This window comes from Mustela erminea, chromosome 2 (assembly GCF_009829155.1).
Source record: "Mustela erminea isolate mMusErm1 chromosome 2, mMusErm1.Pri, whole genome shotgun sequence".
Taxonomy (NCBI): domain Eukaryota; kingdom Metazoa; phylum Chordata; class Mammalia; order Carnivora; family Mustelidae; genus Mustela; species Mustela erminea.
In genome coordinates this window covers 45,988,761-46,006,364 of record NC_045615.1, presented here as the reverse complement: position 1 = coordinate 46,006,364, position 17,604 = coordinate 45,988,761, and the positions used below count along the sequence as shown (strand labels likewise).

Here is a 17,604-nt window from a genome sequence, read left to right as displayed (position 1 = left end):
CCAAAAGACACAGTTGCTCAGTCTTTCCTATTCTTCTCATTTGTTTTGTTTCAGAGGCGGGGAGGGGCAGAGGGATGGGGAGAAAGAATCCTAAGCAGGCTCCGCATGCAGCATGTTGTAGGACATGGAGCTGAGCTCATGACCCTGCGATCATGACCTGAGCTGAAATCAAGACACTGGATGCCTAAATGACAGAGCCACGCAGGTGTAGTCCTTCCTAGTCTTAAAATATTTTCCTTCTGGAAAACCATGCTCTTTATTTTCCTTCTACTTTATTGGCTTTTCCTTTTTGGCTCTTTTGTTGGTGCCTCCTTCATTTCTAATCTCCTAGTATTTGACGACAATAGTGCTCAAACCTCCAGATTTTCCTAGTCTCCATATATACTCCATAGCTACATGATCTTATCTACTTTCATAGCCTTAATTACATTATATATGCCTATAACTCAGCCTCTCCTCTAAATTCTAATTTTATTTGCCTAGGTGAGTGTTCTACTTGGATGTTAATATGCATCTTTAGGCTATTATGTCTCAAATCAGATTCTTGATATTTTTCCCCTTGTCCAATTTTTCTCATTCACCAGTTGCTTCACAACACAACTGGGGATCATTCTTGATTTCTCTATCCTACAAATCTCCTATATAATTAAGCAGCAAATCCTGAAAGCACAACCTTGAAAATATCTGTATCTGACTCTTCTCTATCACAAGCAATCTAATCTGGGCTATAGCCATCCAAATGGATGTGGGGCTAGGTCTCACTGTCATTACTTCCTAACTGGGCCTTTATTCCTGTAATCTGTTCTTCAGAGAACAGAACAGAGTAATCCTATTAACTAGAAATCACATCTATGTTTTCAAGCCACCCAATGGCTTCCCGTCATACGTCCAAAGTGTTCACTTAAGCTCCTGAGGTATGAGACGATTTGGATTCTGGTTACTACCCACTCTGCCTTTCTCTCATTCTGCTGCGCCCACATGTCCTTCCTGTATTCCTCTGACATACAACACATCTCTCATAATGCAAGGCCTCTGCTCTTGACATTCCCTTTGCCTGGAAAGAACCCTGTGTCTCCTGATAGCTGCATAGTTCACCCTGTCACTTAAAATAGTTTTCGGTTAAAATATAATCCTTGGGAAAGGCCTCCTCTGTAAAATAGAACTTCGACATCACAACCCTGTACTCTCTACCCTTCATCCTGCTTTTTTTTTTTTTTTAAATGTCTTTTTAAATTTAATTTTTTAGTATTGAAGTGTAGTTGATATACAATGGTATAGTTTCAGGTGAGCAACACAGGGTTATGACAATTCTATATCACTCAATGCTCAACATGTCAAGTATAGTCAGCATACAAAGTTATTACAATATTATAGACTATATTCTCAATGCTGTACTTTTCATTTTTGTGACTTATTTTATAACTGAAAGAGTGTACCTCTTAATCCTCTTCATTTATTTCACTCCCTCCCCACTTTCATAATCAATAGTTTGTATGGGTGCCTGGGTGGCTCAGTGGGTTTAAGCCTCTGCTTTTGGCTCAGGTCATGTTCTCAAGGTCCTGGGATTCAGCCCCACATCGGGCTCTTTGCTCAGTGGGGCGCTTGCTTCCCCCTCTCTCTGCCTGCCTCTCTGCCTACTTGTGACATCTCTCTGTCAAATAAATAAATAAAGTCTTTAAAAAAAAAGAAAAAAATAGTTTGTTCTCTGTATTAATGTCTGTGTCTGTTTTGTTTGTTCATTTGTTTCGTTTTTTTAGATTCCACATATAAATTAAATCATATGGTATTCACCTTTCTCTGCTTGACTTATTTCAGTCAGCATAATACCCTCTAGGTCCATTCATGTTGTTGCAAATGGCAAGATCTCATTATTTTTTATGGCTGAGTAATATTCCAGGGTGCGTGTGTGTGTGTGTGTGTGTGTGTGTGTGTGTGTGTATGTGTGTCTTCTCTATCCATTCATCTACTGATGGGCACTTGGGTTGCTTCCACTTCTTGGCTATTGTAAATAGTGTTGTAGTAAACACAGAAGTACAAATATGTTTTTAAACTGGTGTTTTCAATTTCCTTTGGGTAAATATCCACTAGTGGAATTATTGGATCATATGGTATTTCTACTTTTAATTTTTTGAGGACTCTCCATACTGTTTCCCACAATGGTTGCACCACTTTACATTCCCACCAACTGTACACCAGATTCCTTTTTCCCCACCTTCTAGCCAACACTTGTTTCTTGTCTTTTTGATTTCAGGCATTCTGGCAGGTGTGAGCTGATACCACATTGTGGTTTTGATTTGCATTTCCCTGATAATTAATGATGTTGAGCGTCTTCTCATGTGCCTATCAGCCATCTATATGTGTTCTTTGGAAAAAATGTCTATTCAGGTCCGCTGCCCATTTTTAAATTAGATCACTTGGCCTCTTCTTGGTGTAAATTGTATAATTTCTTTATCTATTCTGGGTATGATTCCTTATCAGAAATATCACTTATAGATATCTTCTCCCATTCAGTAGACTGACTTTTCACTTTGTTGATCAGTTTCCCTCTGTGTGCACTCTCTATCCCCTTAGCCTGCTTTATTTTTCTTTAAAGCACCATCATTATCTGATGGTGCATTACTCACTTGTTTTTTAATAGTTTATTCGCTATCTCTCAGCCCTAGAAATTCCTTGAGGGACACTTTTTCTTGGTTTTGTTCATGATTCTATCTCCAGTACCTAAAAGTTCCCAATAGATGGTAGGTGCACAGCAATCCCTTCTTGAGAAAATGACAAAATGACAAAATCTCACTTAGTGAGGGGTCAAGGACAATAATAAGAATATAAATCTATACATATTAACTTGCACCTAATATATTTATTAAATATATTAGCTTTCTTGTTCAAATTATTTTATACCAGAGTTACAAACAGGTAGAAAAAATGACTATCAGTTTATCTCTTTCAATGCAATATTTGGTAGTGTTCCTATAAAGGCTAAAACGTTTGAGAGGCAACAAAATAAAAAATAAAACCTAAACAAAGCAAACACATGAACAAAAAACAAAGAAAATCTGGATCATATAGGAATGAATAAGTAGGTTGCTTTAAGTTAGAAAAATAGGTTACCTCGTCAAGCAGATAGGCACAGAAGCAGTGGGAATTGTATTATGTATAAACTGTACTTCAAAAGTTAACACAGAAAAAACTTAGAGATGTTCTTTGGAAAACAGCTTTGAATATCCTTTTTGGTCACTGAAAGACACTTTTGATAACTCAGAATCAAAAAATTACTCATTCTGCTGTATCTGACTCATAATTTCCTGTTAATTTCCCCCCACCCCCTATAAAATCAATAGCACTGCCTGGATCTGTTTTTCCATTTCATTTTAGCTAAAGGGAATGGAAATTTTTATAAAGAAGCATGCAAACATGTCTAAATAGAGAACTATTTATAGATCTCACAAATATATGACCTAAAGAACAAAACAGGGCCTCCCAATTGTATGCCAGCATGCTAAGGATGTTATCAGAAACCTTTGTTCACATTCAGAAAATTCTGCACTGAAATAAGGAATTTAGAGTATTTTAGTTAATGTGTTTTTCTGTGGGCAGAAAAAGGGGGTGAGATTTGTCTAAAAGAAGTAGAGTTTAGCATCTTATATGAAATATAGCATATACAGAGACTTAACAATCTACTGTTCCTTGAAATACTTTTTTTATATATGTCTTTATCTAATGGAGGGTCTATAAATGCCATATTGAGTTTTTTTTTCCCTTTTAAAGTGTGAAATAAAAGATAGTTTATAATTAGAATATGATTTAGGTGGCTTTAAAGTTAATGTGCCCTAAAAATAAAACTTGGAAACAGTTGAAACAAATATTCTCTCATAATCTCTTGATGTAACTTATCAAGAAAATTGAAAGAAGAGTCACAAAATGATTTAATTTTATTTGGAGGAACATGTTTTTAAACAACTAATAAATGAACTATAAAAGCAATTTTTAATACACAAGCCCAATAATTCCCCAGTTGTTATCTTTAACATGTTTTCATTGAGCTGAAGAGCATCATACTATTTATATAAATTTTCTCCAAATTAAATATATAAGGAGGAGTGACTCCCTCAATTCACCACAGAACTGACTGCATTTCAATATTTGCTTTGTATTGCTGTTCATCCCAAAATGCTTTTGTGTCTTTAAAAAAATCGTATAACATCAAACATAAACCTATCTTTGTCTCTTACCTCTTTGTTCAAAATTACCCAATCATGGTAATCACCACAACGGGGTCCTAGTAATATAAAATTCTATTATGCAAATAAAATACTGCTTTAGGTAAATGAATGCTTATTAGAGCTTTCCTCCAAGGAAATAAAGTGTCATGGATTATTTTAAAAGGCATAAGAGAGAAGAGAAAAAGACATAAATTTAATAAAAACTGCAATATTAAAAGGAATAACTTTAGTGTAATGTATTTAATTATTTGGAGTCTAAACCCTAGATAAATTGTCTGTTTTAATCATATGGCTAGGGTTACCTGGTCTATTAATAGTTTACAGGTGTGAAACACTGTCTGCCAGAATTAATTAGCTAAGGGGCAAGTTTTTGTTAATCTCTAAATGATTCTTTTGTATATGGTGATACTTGAATTAAACAGACTAAGATATCAAATTTAAAAGGATTTCCATAGTTTGGGAGTAAATTCTGAAACAACATCTGATTCTGTAATAACATATTACAAATGTCAAATTAATGTTTAACATTAACAATATGCTTTTATTCAGGTAAGGGACCTGTGCACACATGAAAAGAAAATACATCAAAATATTCAGTATTGACTTGATACTTTTCAGTTTAAACAAAGTAAATCAATATATAACTATAATACCACCATCCTAAGCACAGCACAAGAATACCTAATACCTTATAAGAAAGCTGAATAGCAGTGGCAGTATCGTAGCCAATGAGGTTTATCCGAGGCGCGATTATTGCTAATTGAAAATGAACTTGAAAGCCCAGATTGAACTTAAAAAACAAAAAACCAAAAAAACAATATAACTTCTTTTAAGCCAGTAAATATGTAGTGAATAGTTAACTTTTTACATAATAGGTTACTTAGTAGTAACCTAGTCATTATTCATTCAACAAAAAATACTCCCTGAAAACCTCCTTGTTAAGCCCACTCAACTTTTCGAAAGAGAAATTATTCTCTTAGAAATCAAGGTTTACTATCTTCTCACAGATTCTTGATGCCATCCCTTCAGAATTTCCTGTTAGTAAGTTATTTTAGATACATATTGACAATTTTAATTTCAAGAACAGACTATAAATAATCACAGCCAATTCTAATTTTAAAAGATTCCAATAACTCAAACACATACAACTACAATGTGTTCCACGTAATTAAATAAATTTTCAAGAACTCAAAGAAGAGGTAAAGAAAAAGGAAAATAGAGACTATAGAAAAAAGAGGATAATTTTCAAAAATTCTCCCTGATTCTAATAAAAAAACCCTGCCATTGGCAATTTATTGTTACTATTTTTTCATATTACATACCTTGGTCTCTGTGACTGGCTTTGACTTAGGTTTTCATCTACCCCTGTGAGACCACTGTTGGATTCAAACCTCTTGGAAGCTTCACTTTTTCGTACTAATTAAAGAATGAAAAAAGGAATGAATAAAGAGAAAACTGCACAGGTGATAAAAATATGAAGTAGCTTTATTTAAAACTCAAACACTTAGCAGATACACTAAGGTCATTTTAACATATCACGTTCATACCATCAAATTAATGACATAATATCATTAAACTCTTCAGAGACAAGTCACATTATTTTTGAAGACAATGAATTTTTTCCTATTATGAAAATGACTATATTGTTGTTTGATGATGTTTGATGCTATTAAGGTCCTAAAATACTGTTAAAAAGAGTAATCATCAGCTTTTTATAATTTTAATATCTATAGAGAATTATTCTTTTGACACCTTATAGCTTAACGTCACTGAAAAGGAAGGACGTTCATGGTTTCTTAAAAACATTTTGGTTACTCAAATGCCTCTCACCTTGTCGGAAATCTGATTCAGAGGAAATGATAGATGGACTTTCACTGGAGGTACTAAAGAAATCACTGTGATAAGTTTTGTATCTTCGAATTGGTTCTAAAAGGATTAAAACAAAAACATTAAAAAGCAAATGCATTAACTGTTACACACAAATCAAATCAAACATTTCATTTACTCGTAGGAGACTAGAACATTTTATATATTACTTTAAATTTACCAATTGCTGGATGGTATTCAAACAACATAATTCCAATTTCGAGGCAGTTTGGCACACTTGTTAAGAATCTGGACTCTGACACCAGATTATCTGGGCTTAGATCTCGGCTCACTACTTGCCAGCTGTGTGACATGTTCAGAACTTTCCAGAAATGAGAATCTGAGCATATTACTATTATTTGTTAAAGTCTTCAGGATTCAGTTTAAAACCTCCTTCGCTTGGTATCCAAAGCCTCTCATAACCTGGTCTCTGACTACATTTATAGCTGTGGCTCTTAATACTGTGGAGTTACAGATTCATTTGTTAGAATTTGATGAAAACTACAGACCTCTCTCCACCCACTCCCCAAAACATACAAAAGCACAAATATTTAAATAGAACATTAAAAATTTGGGTGCCTGGGTGGCTCAGTGGGTTAAAGCCTCTGCCTTTGGCTCAGGTCATGATCCCAGGGTCCTGGGATGGAGCCCCACATTGGGTTCTCTGCTCAGCAGGGAGCCTGCTTCTCCCTCTCTCTCTGCCCGCCTCTCTGCCTACTTGTGATGTCTGGCTGTCCAATAAATAAGTAAAATCTTAAAAAAAAATTTAATGTAAGAAAAAATAGACTGAATGAGTTATCTGAGTCTTTGTGGCAGGGTGGGATGTCTAAGCAGGTGTTAGTGGGTGATAAGCCTGCAGATTGAGAGAGACTGAAGTTGCAAATGATGGTGGAGAAAATTTATGAAAAAAAGGTAAAGGAAACAGAATATGAAAAACAAAACAAAACCCCAACACACATGGATTGTCATTTTGGCAAAGAGGAAAGACTTTTTTCTTCTTAAAAAATGACGGACAAGGGAAAGAGTGAAAATACAGAAGGAATCACATATCACATATCAGAGGTTGCCTTACTCCCAGTAATAAAACATGTGTCACTTCCTGGGAGCCAGTGGCTGGGAGCTTGAGAAGAGTAAAGAAATTCTGCTATGAAGAATGTGATAAGAGGCAGTAAAAACCACATGAAAACTTTTATATAGCCATTGAGGGTTTAAATTAGGCTGGAGTGCATGAATTTCATTGGAACCAGTCAGAATGGTTTTGCGGCTTTTTCTTGGCACCAGAGAAAGAAAACTATGGGAAACACCTAGAACTGAGGGAGGAGACATGGGATGTGTGAGGGCACACAATGGATATATATGGGAGGGATTCTTTTTCACTAGTTTGCAAGCTTGAGAACAGGAACTTCACAAAATGAACTGACTTATTCCTGGTGCTACAAGGTGTTCAGTAGAGATTGTTAAAAGAAAAAGGGATAAATAAATTAATGAAATAGTCAAATGACATGGCAGGAACCAGGCTTGTAGAACCAGGATGAAGATGATGGGCTGGAGGACTAAGGAGGTCACGCTGAGACAAAGAAGGAAAAATAGCCACTTGTTAGAAAGGAAGTTGCACATCGTTCTTGGGGCAATGTTTACCTGAGGATGTAGGCATTATACAGAACACCCCTATTTTGTTCTGCTTTGTACACACTGAATATGAGTAAGAAATAATACCATAATTAATGAAAAGTTTTGGGATTGAAAATCCAAATATTTACTAGTACTTTAAAAAAATGATTCCATTCTGGGCGCCTGGGTGGCTCAGTGGGTTGGGCCGCTGCCTTCGGCTCAGGTCATGATCTCAGGGTCCTGGGATCGCGTCCCGCATCGGGCTCTCTGCTCAGCGGGGAGCCTGCTTCCCTCTCTCTGCCTGCCTCTCTGTCTGCTTGTGATCTCTGTCTGTCAAATCAACAAATAAAATCTTAAAAAAAAAAAAATGATTCCATTCTACCACAAGGAAGTGTGATGGTAAATAAAATAAGTTTTAAAAAATTTCTCTGGTTTAAGATAAATATGATTGGAAAAGATTTTAGAAGACATCAAATAATGGTTTTGTCTAGTTCTATTTAAACTTAATCAATTAACTTAAATAATTGTTACTTACGCTAATTGGTTACTTAAGAAGAACTGCTATTTTCCAAGGGCACTGAAGAAGTTTGTTATATTGTTATAGAACTGCCATGTTAAATTTTTGAGGGATTCCCCAAAGTAACTTGAACAGCAAACCTGGCATTGCAATGTACAGGAGAGTAAATGAAACCAAGAAGGTCAAGGAGAGGCCTCAAATGTACAGAGGCAATATGGTTTTTACCTTACAAAAAAATGTACACAGTCTCAATAAGTTTATTTAGTAGACAGAATAGACAACTTCAGTCACTTGGATGTTATGCCATGCAATAACAATTTCACACCCCACAATGAATTTACTTTTTTATAAAAATTAATTAGTCAGACAGAAAGAGAGAGCACGCGAGTATGCACAAGCAGGGGAAGTGGCTGGCAGGGAGAAGAAGGCTCCCCGTTGAGCAAGGAGCCTGACTTGGGGCTCGAACCCAGGACCCTGGGATCATGATCTGAGCCAAAGGCAGACGCTTAACCAACAAACCACCCAGGTGTCTCATGAATTTACTGCTTTATAACTATTTCTGCCAAGTGGGTGTTAAGTTAGTAAATAAATTTTAAGTTGAATTTCTGTTCTTTGGTGGTGCTTCATTATTGTTCTTACATTATTTCATGAGTCCATGTTCCCTTTCCTTTTTTCGATTCTTGGGTTCCTTCTGTGAGGCAAATTAATGTAATATTGATTATCCCCTTTTAAATGCATAACAACTCACTTTCCCTTGATGAACTGTTGGTTTGTAAATGTTCTCAGTATCACACCTGCGGGGAGGGAGAGCACTGACATATGATGCCTTATTGTTTTATAGTAATGGAGCACTGGTACTCCAGAAACATGGAGAGGATGATTAGATCTGCAGCACTACTAGGGAATAGAATACTTTCTTTTCTTCTTCAAAGACTGGGGTAGGAGTGGAAGTCTGTGTTAATTAAAGTGCAGGAATCGCTTTTGTAAGCTTCTTGTATTCTGGAATGTATCTTTTAAAAATGTTGTCAGCCACGTTCCTTTCATGTAGGGGCATGGCCAGATTAAAATTCCCAGGCATTATTTACTACTCAGTTATGCTTAGGAGAAAGGCTAGCCTTTGTAAGTATTGGCTTTCCATTTCTGAATTAAATAATAAATTTAACCATTTCAAGAATTATTACAAAATTCCCTGCAAACATAAAATTATTACAAACATGTCCTTTACCAAGAGTGTATCTTGCATTGGTGTATATGGAGAGCTATATTTTGCATCCTTACAGATCAAGTAATCTGATAGAACATTGCTTGGTTTTCTGAGATGACCTACTTAAAGGCATCCAGTAGACACTAACTAGTTCCAAAGTAGATTTTGTCCACTGTTCTGGTCTGCAGAAGAAGGGTGATCCCTAATTATCCATGCATTGTCTTTACATTATAAATGACTCTTTTTTTTTTTTTTTGAAGGATCCAGATACCACAAATATGTTTTCTATCTATATTTAAATGTATAAGAGAAGCACTTCAGATTTGGTCCAGATCCTAGAAATGGGTTTTTTTTTTTTTTAAAGATTTTATTTATTTATGTGAGAGAGAGCATGAAGGGAGAGAAGGTGAGGTTGAAGAAAACACCCGATGGAGCTGGGAGCCAGATGCGGGACCCAATCCCGGGACTCCGGGATCATGACCCGAGCTGAAGGCAGTCGCTTAACCAACTGAGCCACCCAGGCGCCCAGGAATGGGGTATTAACTGAATGATTAAAAAAGAAAAAAAAATTTATTATGAAAACTTCTACAGAGACACAAAAACAGAAAGCACAATACATCCTCACATACCTGTCTTCCAGATCAACAAAATCTACTGATTGCTATTTTAATTAAAAAGTATCAGACTATTTTTTTAAACAAAGAAGTGCTTCTAATTATTTATAGTATACACAAAGTTTTATAAATGCCAAAATTCTTGAACCATGTGAAACGGACTTATTAAGAATATTCAAATACTCTTTTTATAAAATGCACATATGGCCACTTTCACTGCAATGTTAAAATTATAACAGCAGAATTTTAAGCTTTTGCCATTATAATTGCAGAACTGTATTTGACTTTTGTGGGATAGAATTAGATGCAATATCTGATTTGTTGACTTGCAAATTCCGCAGTTAGTAAATATTTAAATGAAGTTTACATTGTACAAATCAGTGTTCCGGGGTCCATTTAGGGTCATGATTATTCTTCATTTCACTAGACAATTTCCATCTCTTTGATTTCCTATGAGTACTTAGTTTTTAGATATGGAAAGTGAAGTTGTGGGAAAGAATCTTAGTGTAGAAATAATGAGTGCAGAAGAATAAATGCGAGCGTAAAATCAGCCTCAATACATGTCGCCAAAAAAAGCAGCACCAAACTGGGTGTATGTGAGTCTATCTATGTATATAAAGACATAGAACACAAAGGAACAAATTCTCTCCAAAAGCATTCTGTAGACTAACGGAGAGAGAATGAGAAGAATAGGATCCACAGAAGGATGGCTTAAAGCATTAACATTTGGAGAGAATTCTAGTTATAGAGATTTTGTAATCATACATACTCTGACAATTGAAGACATCTTTTCATTTCTAGCACTATTTTACCATAATTGAAAGTATACTATTTTTTTTTGTCAGAATACAAGATAGAAAAATCTGAGGTATTTTATTATTCTTCAACCATAATCTGATATTTTAAACAAAAATCACTCCAGCCCTAATATCCTATCGACTTCACTTCCATAGTAACAGTAAGAGGCAGCTTTTCAATAGGCTAGAGTATTAAGCCATAGTTTTGGCAATTAGAGTCACAATTTCTACCACCACTTACCACACTTAACACTTCAAACATATAAAGCTATAGTGTGTGATCATGAACACTATACTTTTAATATTTAGCATATCATGGAGATTTACATGATATTCTAAACTTACATAAAGTTATTTCAGAGGAAATGTTCAAATCTACAATATTCCCATTAAAATCAAACTAAGCCAGCACAAACTATAATCTAAAAACATAATTTACGGGCGCCCGGGTGGCTCAGTGGGTTAAGCCGCTGCCTTCGGCTCAGGTCATGATCTCAGGGTCCTGGGATCGAGTCCCGCATCGGGCTCTCTGCTCGGCAGGGAGCCTGCTTCCCTCTCTCTCTCTCTATGCCTGCCTCTCTGACTACTTGTGATTTCTCTCTGTCAAATAAATAAATAAAAATCTTTAAAAAAAAAACATAATTTACAAGTGATACATATTCAAGCTTGGACAAGTGACAGGCAGAAAGTGAGACTCAAGATAATTGCAATATCAGGAACTAAGTAACTATAAAAATTTTTTTAAACTCTGCATTTTTAAGGTTATGACCCTAATGAAATATTTCAATTTACAAATACACCAAAGAAACAAAAATAATAACATTACGTTTTCATATATGAAGTATTTTTCTCTTCTTTTTTACAGGGCATTCATTTTTAGGGAATAAAGATTATTCCTTTTATATGTTCACTAAAGCCCACTGTATTCTATGTTGTATCATGCTACATGCTATGTGAATAGAACATATTCTAAAATCCCTTGAGAGCTAGACATAATCAATATAATTTTTAATCAGGAGGAACAGAACTCATGCAAGGGTAAAAATATATAACTGAGGAAAAATATATGGAGAAATGCTGTGCCCTGCAAATTACTTTATAGATATAAAATTTGTGCAGAGTAAGAACAGCAGAAAGAATGAAGTTTCCAGTTCCCTCTATCTGTAACAGTTTTATATAATGTAGTAGCTACCAATCTGGGCTGTGTCTTGTATCTGGGCTGGCTATAACACTCTTCTAGAATCCTCCAGGATCCTGTGTTATAAGGACTTCACTGCCCCTTCTAAAGCTTTCAGAGTCTAGAGCTCTAAAGGAAGTTGAATGCATTTGATGTTGGTTGGTAAGGTTATGACTTTCTTGGATTTGGACAAAACACAGGAGAAGGAGGTAGGATGTCTCCTAAATACACAGAATTCATCAGAGAATGTCATATCACATATCTGAAAAAACACTTACCAAATATTTAATATTAATAGCTACATTGCAATACTCAGTTTAGATTAATACCATCACATAGGATATAGTGGTTGATACTAAGGACATAGCTATGAATTAGACCATGCCAACTTTCTTATTTTATTTTTTTCTTTAAAGATCTTATTTATTCATTCATTTGACAGAGAGAGAGAGAGACAGAGAGAGAAAGAGCACAAGCAGGGGGAGGGGTACAGGGAGAGGAAGATGCAACTCCCTGACTCAGCAAGAAGTGAGAGTTGGGGCTTGATCCCAGGACCCTGGGATCATGACCTGAGCTGAAGGCAGACACTTAACTGAGTGAGCCATCCAGGCACCCCCAGACCATGTCAAACTTCTGATATTTATGACGAGAAACAAGCTCCTCAAAACAAAAAATTTCAATGAAAATATGATATCATCCTACATTGGGAAGGTGAGACAAGTCTTCCTGAACCTGGCTATAAATGAAAGTTTTTTTAAAAAAATTAATTTATTTATTTCAGAGAGAGAGAGAGAGAGAGAGATGGAGAGCACAAGAAAGTGGGGAGGGGTGTACAGACAGAGAGGGAGAGAAAGAATCTTAAGCAGGCTCCACGCCCAGCACAGAGTGAATGTGGGGCTTGAGCTCAGGACTGAGATCATGACCTGAGCGGAAATCAAGAGTCAGATGTTTAACTGACTGAGCCATCCAGGCACCTCAGTTTTGGATTTTAAAAGAGAGCTAAGTTTTGAAGAAAAATTTCTCTCTTCATAACATGTCACGAGAAGTATCCTGCATGCTGAACTGTAGTATTTATAAACCCATCCCCTTGTTTGTCTGAAACGCAACTATTAAAGCACGTGAACATTCGGATTCAATCTTCTCATGACAATGAAACAGTAAGTGCCTCAGTAATCAGCGTAGGCTCACGTACTTGAGTGTTTACATATTCTAGTTGCACAACACAGAGTTTAAGCTGCATTCACAGGCACAGAACAGCAAACCTAGGCTCGACCAGAGGTCACAACACTGTTGTTTTTAAACAATAGTTAAGGTTGAAGGAAAGTAGATTGACTTAAAACCCCTTACATAGTAATATTTAACCATAGTCATTTTTGAAGGACTTAATTATATCTGTTTTTCATTTTCTCATCTAGTATTTATACAGAATGCAGAGGAGTTTTGACTGTTGGAAGCCAAATGCTATTCATGGTCCCCGCCCAGGGTGTGGAGTGCTGTTCATACTATACTGACAGTACTGGCTCCAAGTCAGTCTCTCATAATCAGGAATGTGTTGCCAACCCACACGGCAATGTTAGATAGGGAGCGTGTGGCAATTACATACAAGAGAGACGGTGACAGATACTTCTATAAGAAAACATGATATGTCAGATTTTGAGATGGAGTAAAAAGGTGGAAAAAAGATACCAGGAACAAGAGAGAAAGGGAGAAAGTAGACTTGGATAGTCCTCTGCTGAGGTGAAAACAGTGAAATGAAAAGAACAAAGCAAAAAAAGAGTCACATTAAATTTTACAACTAGTTCCCACAAGATAAACCTGTTATGTTTCTTCCTGCCCCTTCTTTACTGTTTATATGTAGAAAACTATCTGAAAGATTAAGTACTAACTTAGTAAGTATAGAAATGTCTTATATTTATAATTTTTAAACTTCAACTACACTTTCTTTCTCAGGGTCTTTTCTGTTCCTTTTTTATTTTGTTCTCAAGGAAATCAGAACACCCAATGTTCACCACTACTCTTTAGTAGTTTACACCCTTATTTCACTGGCTACAGGATAACCATCTTATAAGATCCTACTGTAGGAAAGCGCCATTAAAATACTCTCTACCACAATGAAGCATGAGACATCATAGAGCTCCATCTTAACCCCTATCCAGTGTGGTTTGCTGCAGAAAGAACAAAAACTGCCTCATTTGAGCTTTTTTTTTTTTTTTCATTTTACTATCTCATTTTACTGTATTAAAAACTATATAATTTTTTTAAGGAAGAGACTGAAGGGGTTTGTTAGCTGGTTAGCTGAATGCCCAACCTTCCAGTGAGTAAAAAATTTTCCAAATAACGTATCTGAAATGTATTTCGTTTCTGCTTGAAATCAGAACGGCAGAGTGGAAAAAAATCTTTCTCTGGGTTTCAAGAGATCTGGATTCTAAACACAGCTCTGTTATAAATTACTAATTATGTATCTCCTTTGGCAACCTAGACTACTCTGGGCTTTTGAAAGTGAGAGGTTTGGTTTAAATAGTATCTAGATTCCTTCTAGTACCAAACTCTGCTCTTCCCTGTGTTAGCTGGCTGGTTGATGTTGTCAGCTAAGGAAATGCTATATAGATGATTTAGGAAAAGACTCCTTTCAAGAGGATGGACTAAGGAAAGGGCTACACATCTGAGGTTGAAGCACACAACTTTTTTTTTTATTTCCTTAAAGATTTTATTTATTTGAGATAGAGAAAGAGGGAGCGGGACAGAGAGAGACAGCAGGAAGAGGAGCAGAGGGAAAGGGAGAAGCAGACTCTGCGGTGAGTGCACAGATATACACGGTGATCAATCCCACAACCCTGAGGTCATGCCCTGAGCTGAAATCAAGAGTCAGATGCTGAACTGACTGAGCCACCCAGGCATCCCAGACAACTGTTTCCCCTATTAGTTCAATGAGTCTCCTTGCATGCTTAAAAGGACAAACCAAAATTTGGCAGTTAACTTCTCTTCCAGTTGCTGTATTAATCCAACGAACATTGGAACACATCTTTTTTAAAAATTAGGAAGTAACAGAGATTTGGAAATTCTTAGACTAGAGCTCAGAAATCTAGATGGAAATCCACAATTTCCCTTAACGATGGAAACGCTATCGTTAACTAGGTCTTACGTGGTCTTGGGTAAATTATTAAATCTTCATGAGCTCAGGAATATGTACTCCAAGACCTCTTCTAATTCTGTAATTACTGATAGCCAGTAGCAACTGCCAGATTTAAAGATCACAAAAATTGTACAGAGCACTATTAATATTTTTAAATGGCTTAAAACAAGAGTATTTAAAAAGAAATGAGTACATTAGCAATATCCACTGTTTTTCTTGATTTCTCACACATAAAAGGGATCAGTGAAGCCTACTTTTCATGAGAATTAAATGAGATAAATGAGATTTGTATTGTTTTCCGCTTTTTTCTTCTTTGTATACTAGCTAAAATCTTTATATTAACAATCTGCACTTTTCTTTGAACAGCTAACAAATTATTTCACTTTTAGAATATGCACAGTATAAAATCAGCAAATTACTCAACTAAATAACTAAGAATTATTGCTTTTGAATTCCAAACATCAACACTCATTTTGAAGAATACCTTTAGTTTAAAGCAAATATAACTTATTATTACTTTAAAGTTATTTATTTTTTTTTTTTTAAAGATTTTATTTATTTATTTGACAGAGAGAAATCACAAGTAGATGGAGAGGCAGGCAGAGAGAGAGAGAGAGGGAAGCAGGCTCCCTGCTGAGCAGAGAGCCCGACGCGGGACTCGATCCCAGGACCCTGAGACCATGACCTGAGCCGAAGGCAGCGGCTTAACCCACTGAGCCACACAGGCGCCCCTACTTTAAAGTTATTATATAATAATGGAGTTTATTTAAGATGGTGTAAGCACTTCCATAATATACCAACATTTTCAAGGTGTTTGTTTAACTTGATTATAAAATACACTCTGGGAAAAATGAGTAGGTTCTTTGTGAGAACAAATGCTTTTGAAAACTTCAGTAGCAAAGAAAGATTTCAGGATGAAAATGGTCCTGTATCAAACAATTCAAAGCATATTTTATTTCTAAAAAGAAATCTTTTCGGGGCGCCTGGGTGGCTCAGTGGGTTAAAGCCTCTGCCTTTGGCTCAGATCATGATCCCAGGATCCTGGGATCGAGCCCCACATCGGGCTCTCTGCTCGGCAGGGAGCCTGCTTCCTCCTCTCTCTCTGCCTGCTTGTGATCTCTGTCTGTCTAATAAATAAATAAAATATTTAAAAAAGAAAGGAAAGCAGAACTTTAATATAGAAAAAAAAATACACAGATACAAAAAAAAAAATCTTTTCCTTTTCTTCTTTTCTTGAATCTCTTGTAATGAATATAAAATTTCTGAATTTAGAAGTAAGGTTTGTAACAAGTTACCATTTTAATAAATAAGGTCAATAACATTATAATCATCTTTGTAGATATATGTGCATATTTGGAAACAAGTTGTCAACAAATTCGTGTATTTGAATTTCTTTAACACATGTGCCTGCACACATTCCCTAACAAGATAAAAGCCTCATATGCAAACTAGGAGTTACTATGGCTTACTGCTCATTTCATATGTAATCAAAAAAATCACCTATTCAAACAAAGTATATCAGACTAGTGTAGCATAATTTTGTACATTAAATATATTTCCATGAGTGTCTGATTTCTTTACTGTTTAGCTCTCAAACCTAAGTTCAAGTGTAAAAATAACATTTTCTCAGACTAAATCATACAACTATTAATTTAACAAATATGAAGTAAATAATCTTTTATTTATTTATTTATTTATTTTTTAAAAGATTTATTTGATAGAGAGAGACACAGTAAGAGAGTGGGGAGTGGGAGAGGGAGAAGCAGGCCTCCCACCAAGCAGGGAGCCCGATTGTGGGGCTCGATCCCAGAACCCTGGGACCCTGACCTGAGCTGAAGGCAGACACTTAACGACTGAGCCACCCAGGCGCCCCTGAACTAAATAATCTTTTAAAACACAAAGATGAGAACATAAGAAACTAGGATTTAATTTTTAATATTCACATGTTCATTACCCAGTTTCTTAAATGTTAGAAATAGACATCTACATCAATAGGTAACTTCGCTATTTATACTCTGAGACTATCACAGTTTTATCTATTTGAATAAGTAAGGGTTTGGGTTTTTTTTTCCCCCACAAAGAGCAAAAATTCTTCACATAAACTTCTCTACGAGGACATGTTCATAAGAAGGTCAGGCTGTTATTCATATGCTAGTTGTTGTACAACATTAAGTAATTATGAAGTACAATTTATGAAAGAGAAGACTTTAAGCTACAAAAAGTGCCTTTTCTGCTTTTCAACTCTAAAAACTTACTGATCAGAGTTAAACAGTAAAATCATGTATATAACAAATTTCTAAACTATTTTCTATCCTTGAAAGTTTTCAGATCAAGGTTACATACAATCACCTCATAAAGCTGGCTATTTATTTATTTATTTATTTAAGTGCTCACTTCGGCAGCACATGTATTTATTTATTTATTAAGATTTTACTTATTTAGAGTGTCTGGGTGGCTCAGTGGGT

At 35.7% G+C, this 17,604-nt stretch overlaps 1 protein-coding gene and 1 pseudogene across 10 annotated transcripts in view; one reads left to right on the top strand and one right to left on the bottom strand.

Annotated features, from left to right (window-relative positions):
- Window positions 1-17,604, bottom strand: part of PTPN13 (protein tyrosine phosphatase non-receptor type 13) — a 213,244-nt gene that overhangs the window by 90,815 nt on the left and 104,825 nt on the right. For all 10 annotated transcript variants that reach the window (XM_032332798.1, XM_032332800.1, XM_032332799.1 and 7 more), the window contains 2 exons: window positions 6,051-6,146; window positions 5,543-5,636 (listed from right to left, as the gene is read on the bottom strand). In XM_032332798.1, coding sequence (XP_032188689.1) covers window positions 5,543-5,636; window positions 6,051-6,146 — 190 coding nt within the window. The remainder of the gene's footprint in view (window positions 1-5,542; window positions 5,637-6,050; window positions 6,147-17,604) is intronic.
- On the top strand, window positions 4,919-5,084 carry LOC116585365 (annotated as a pseudogene).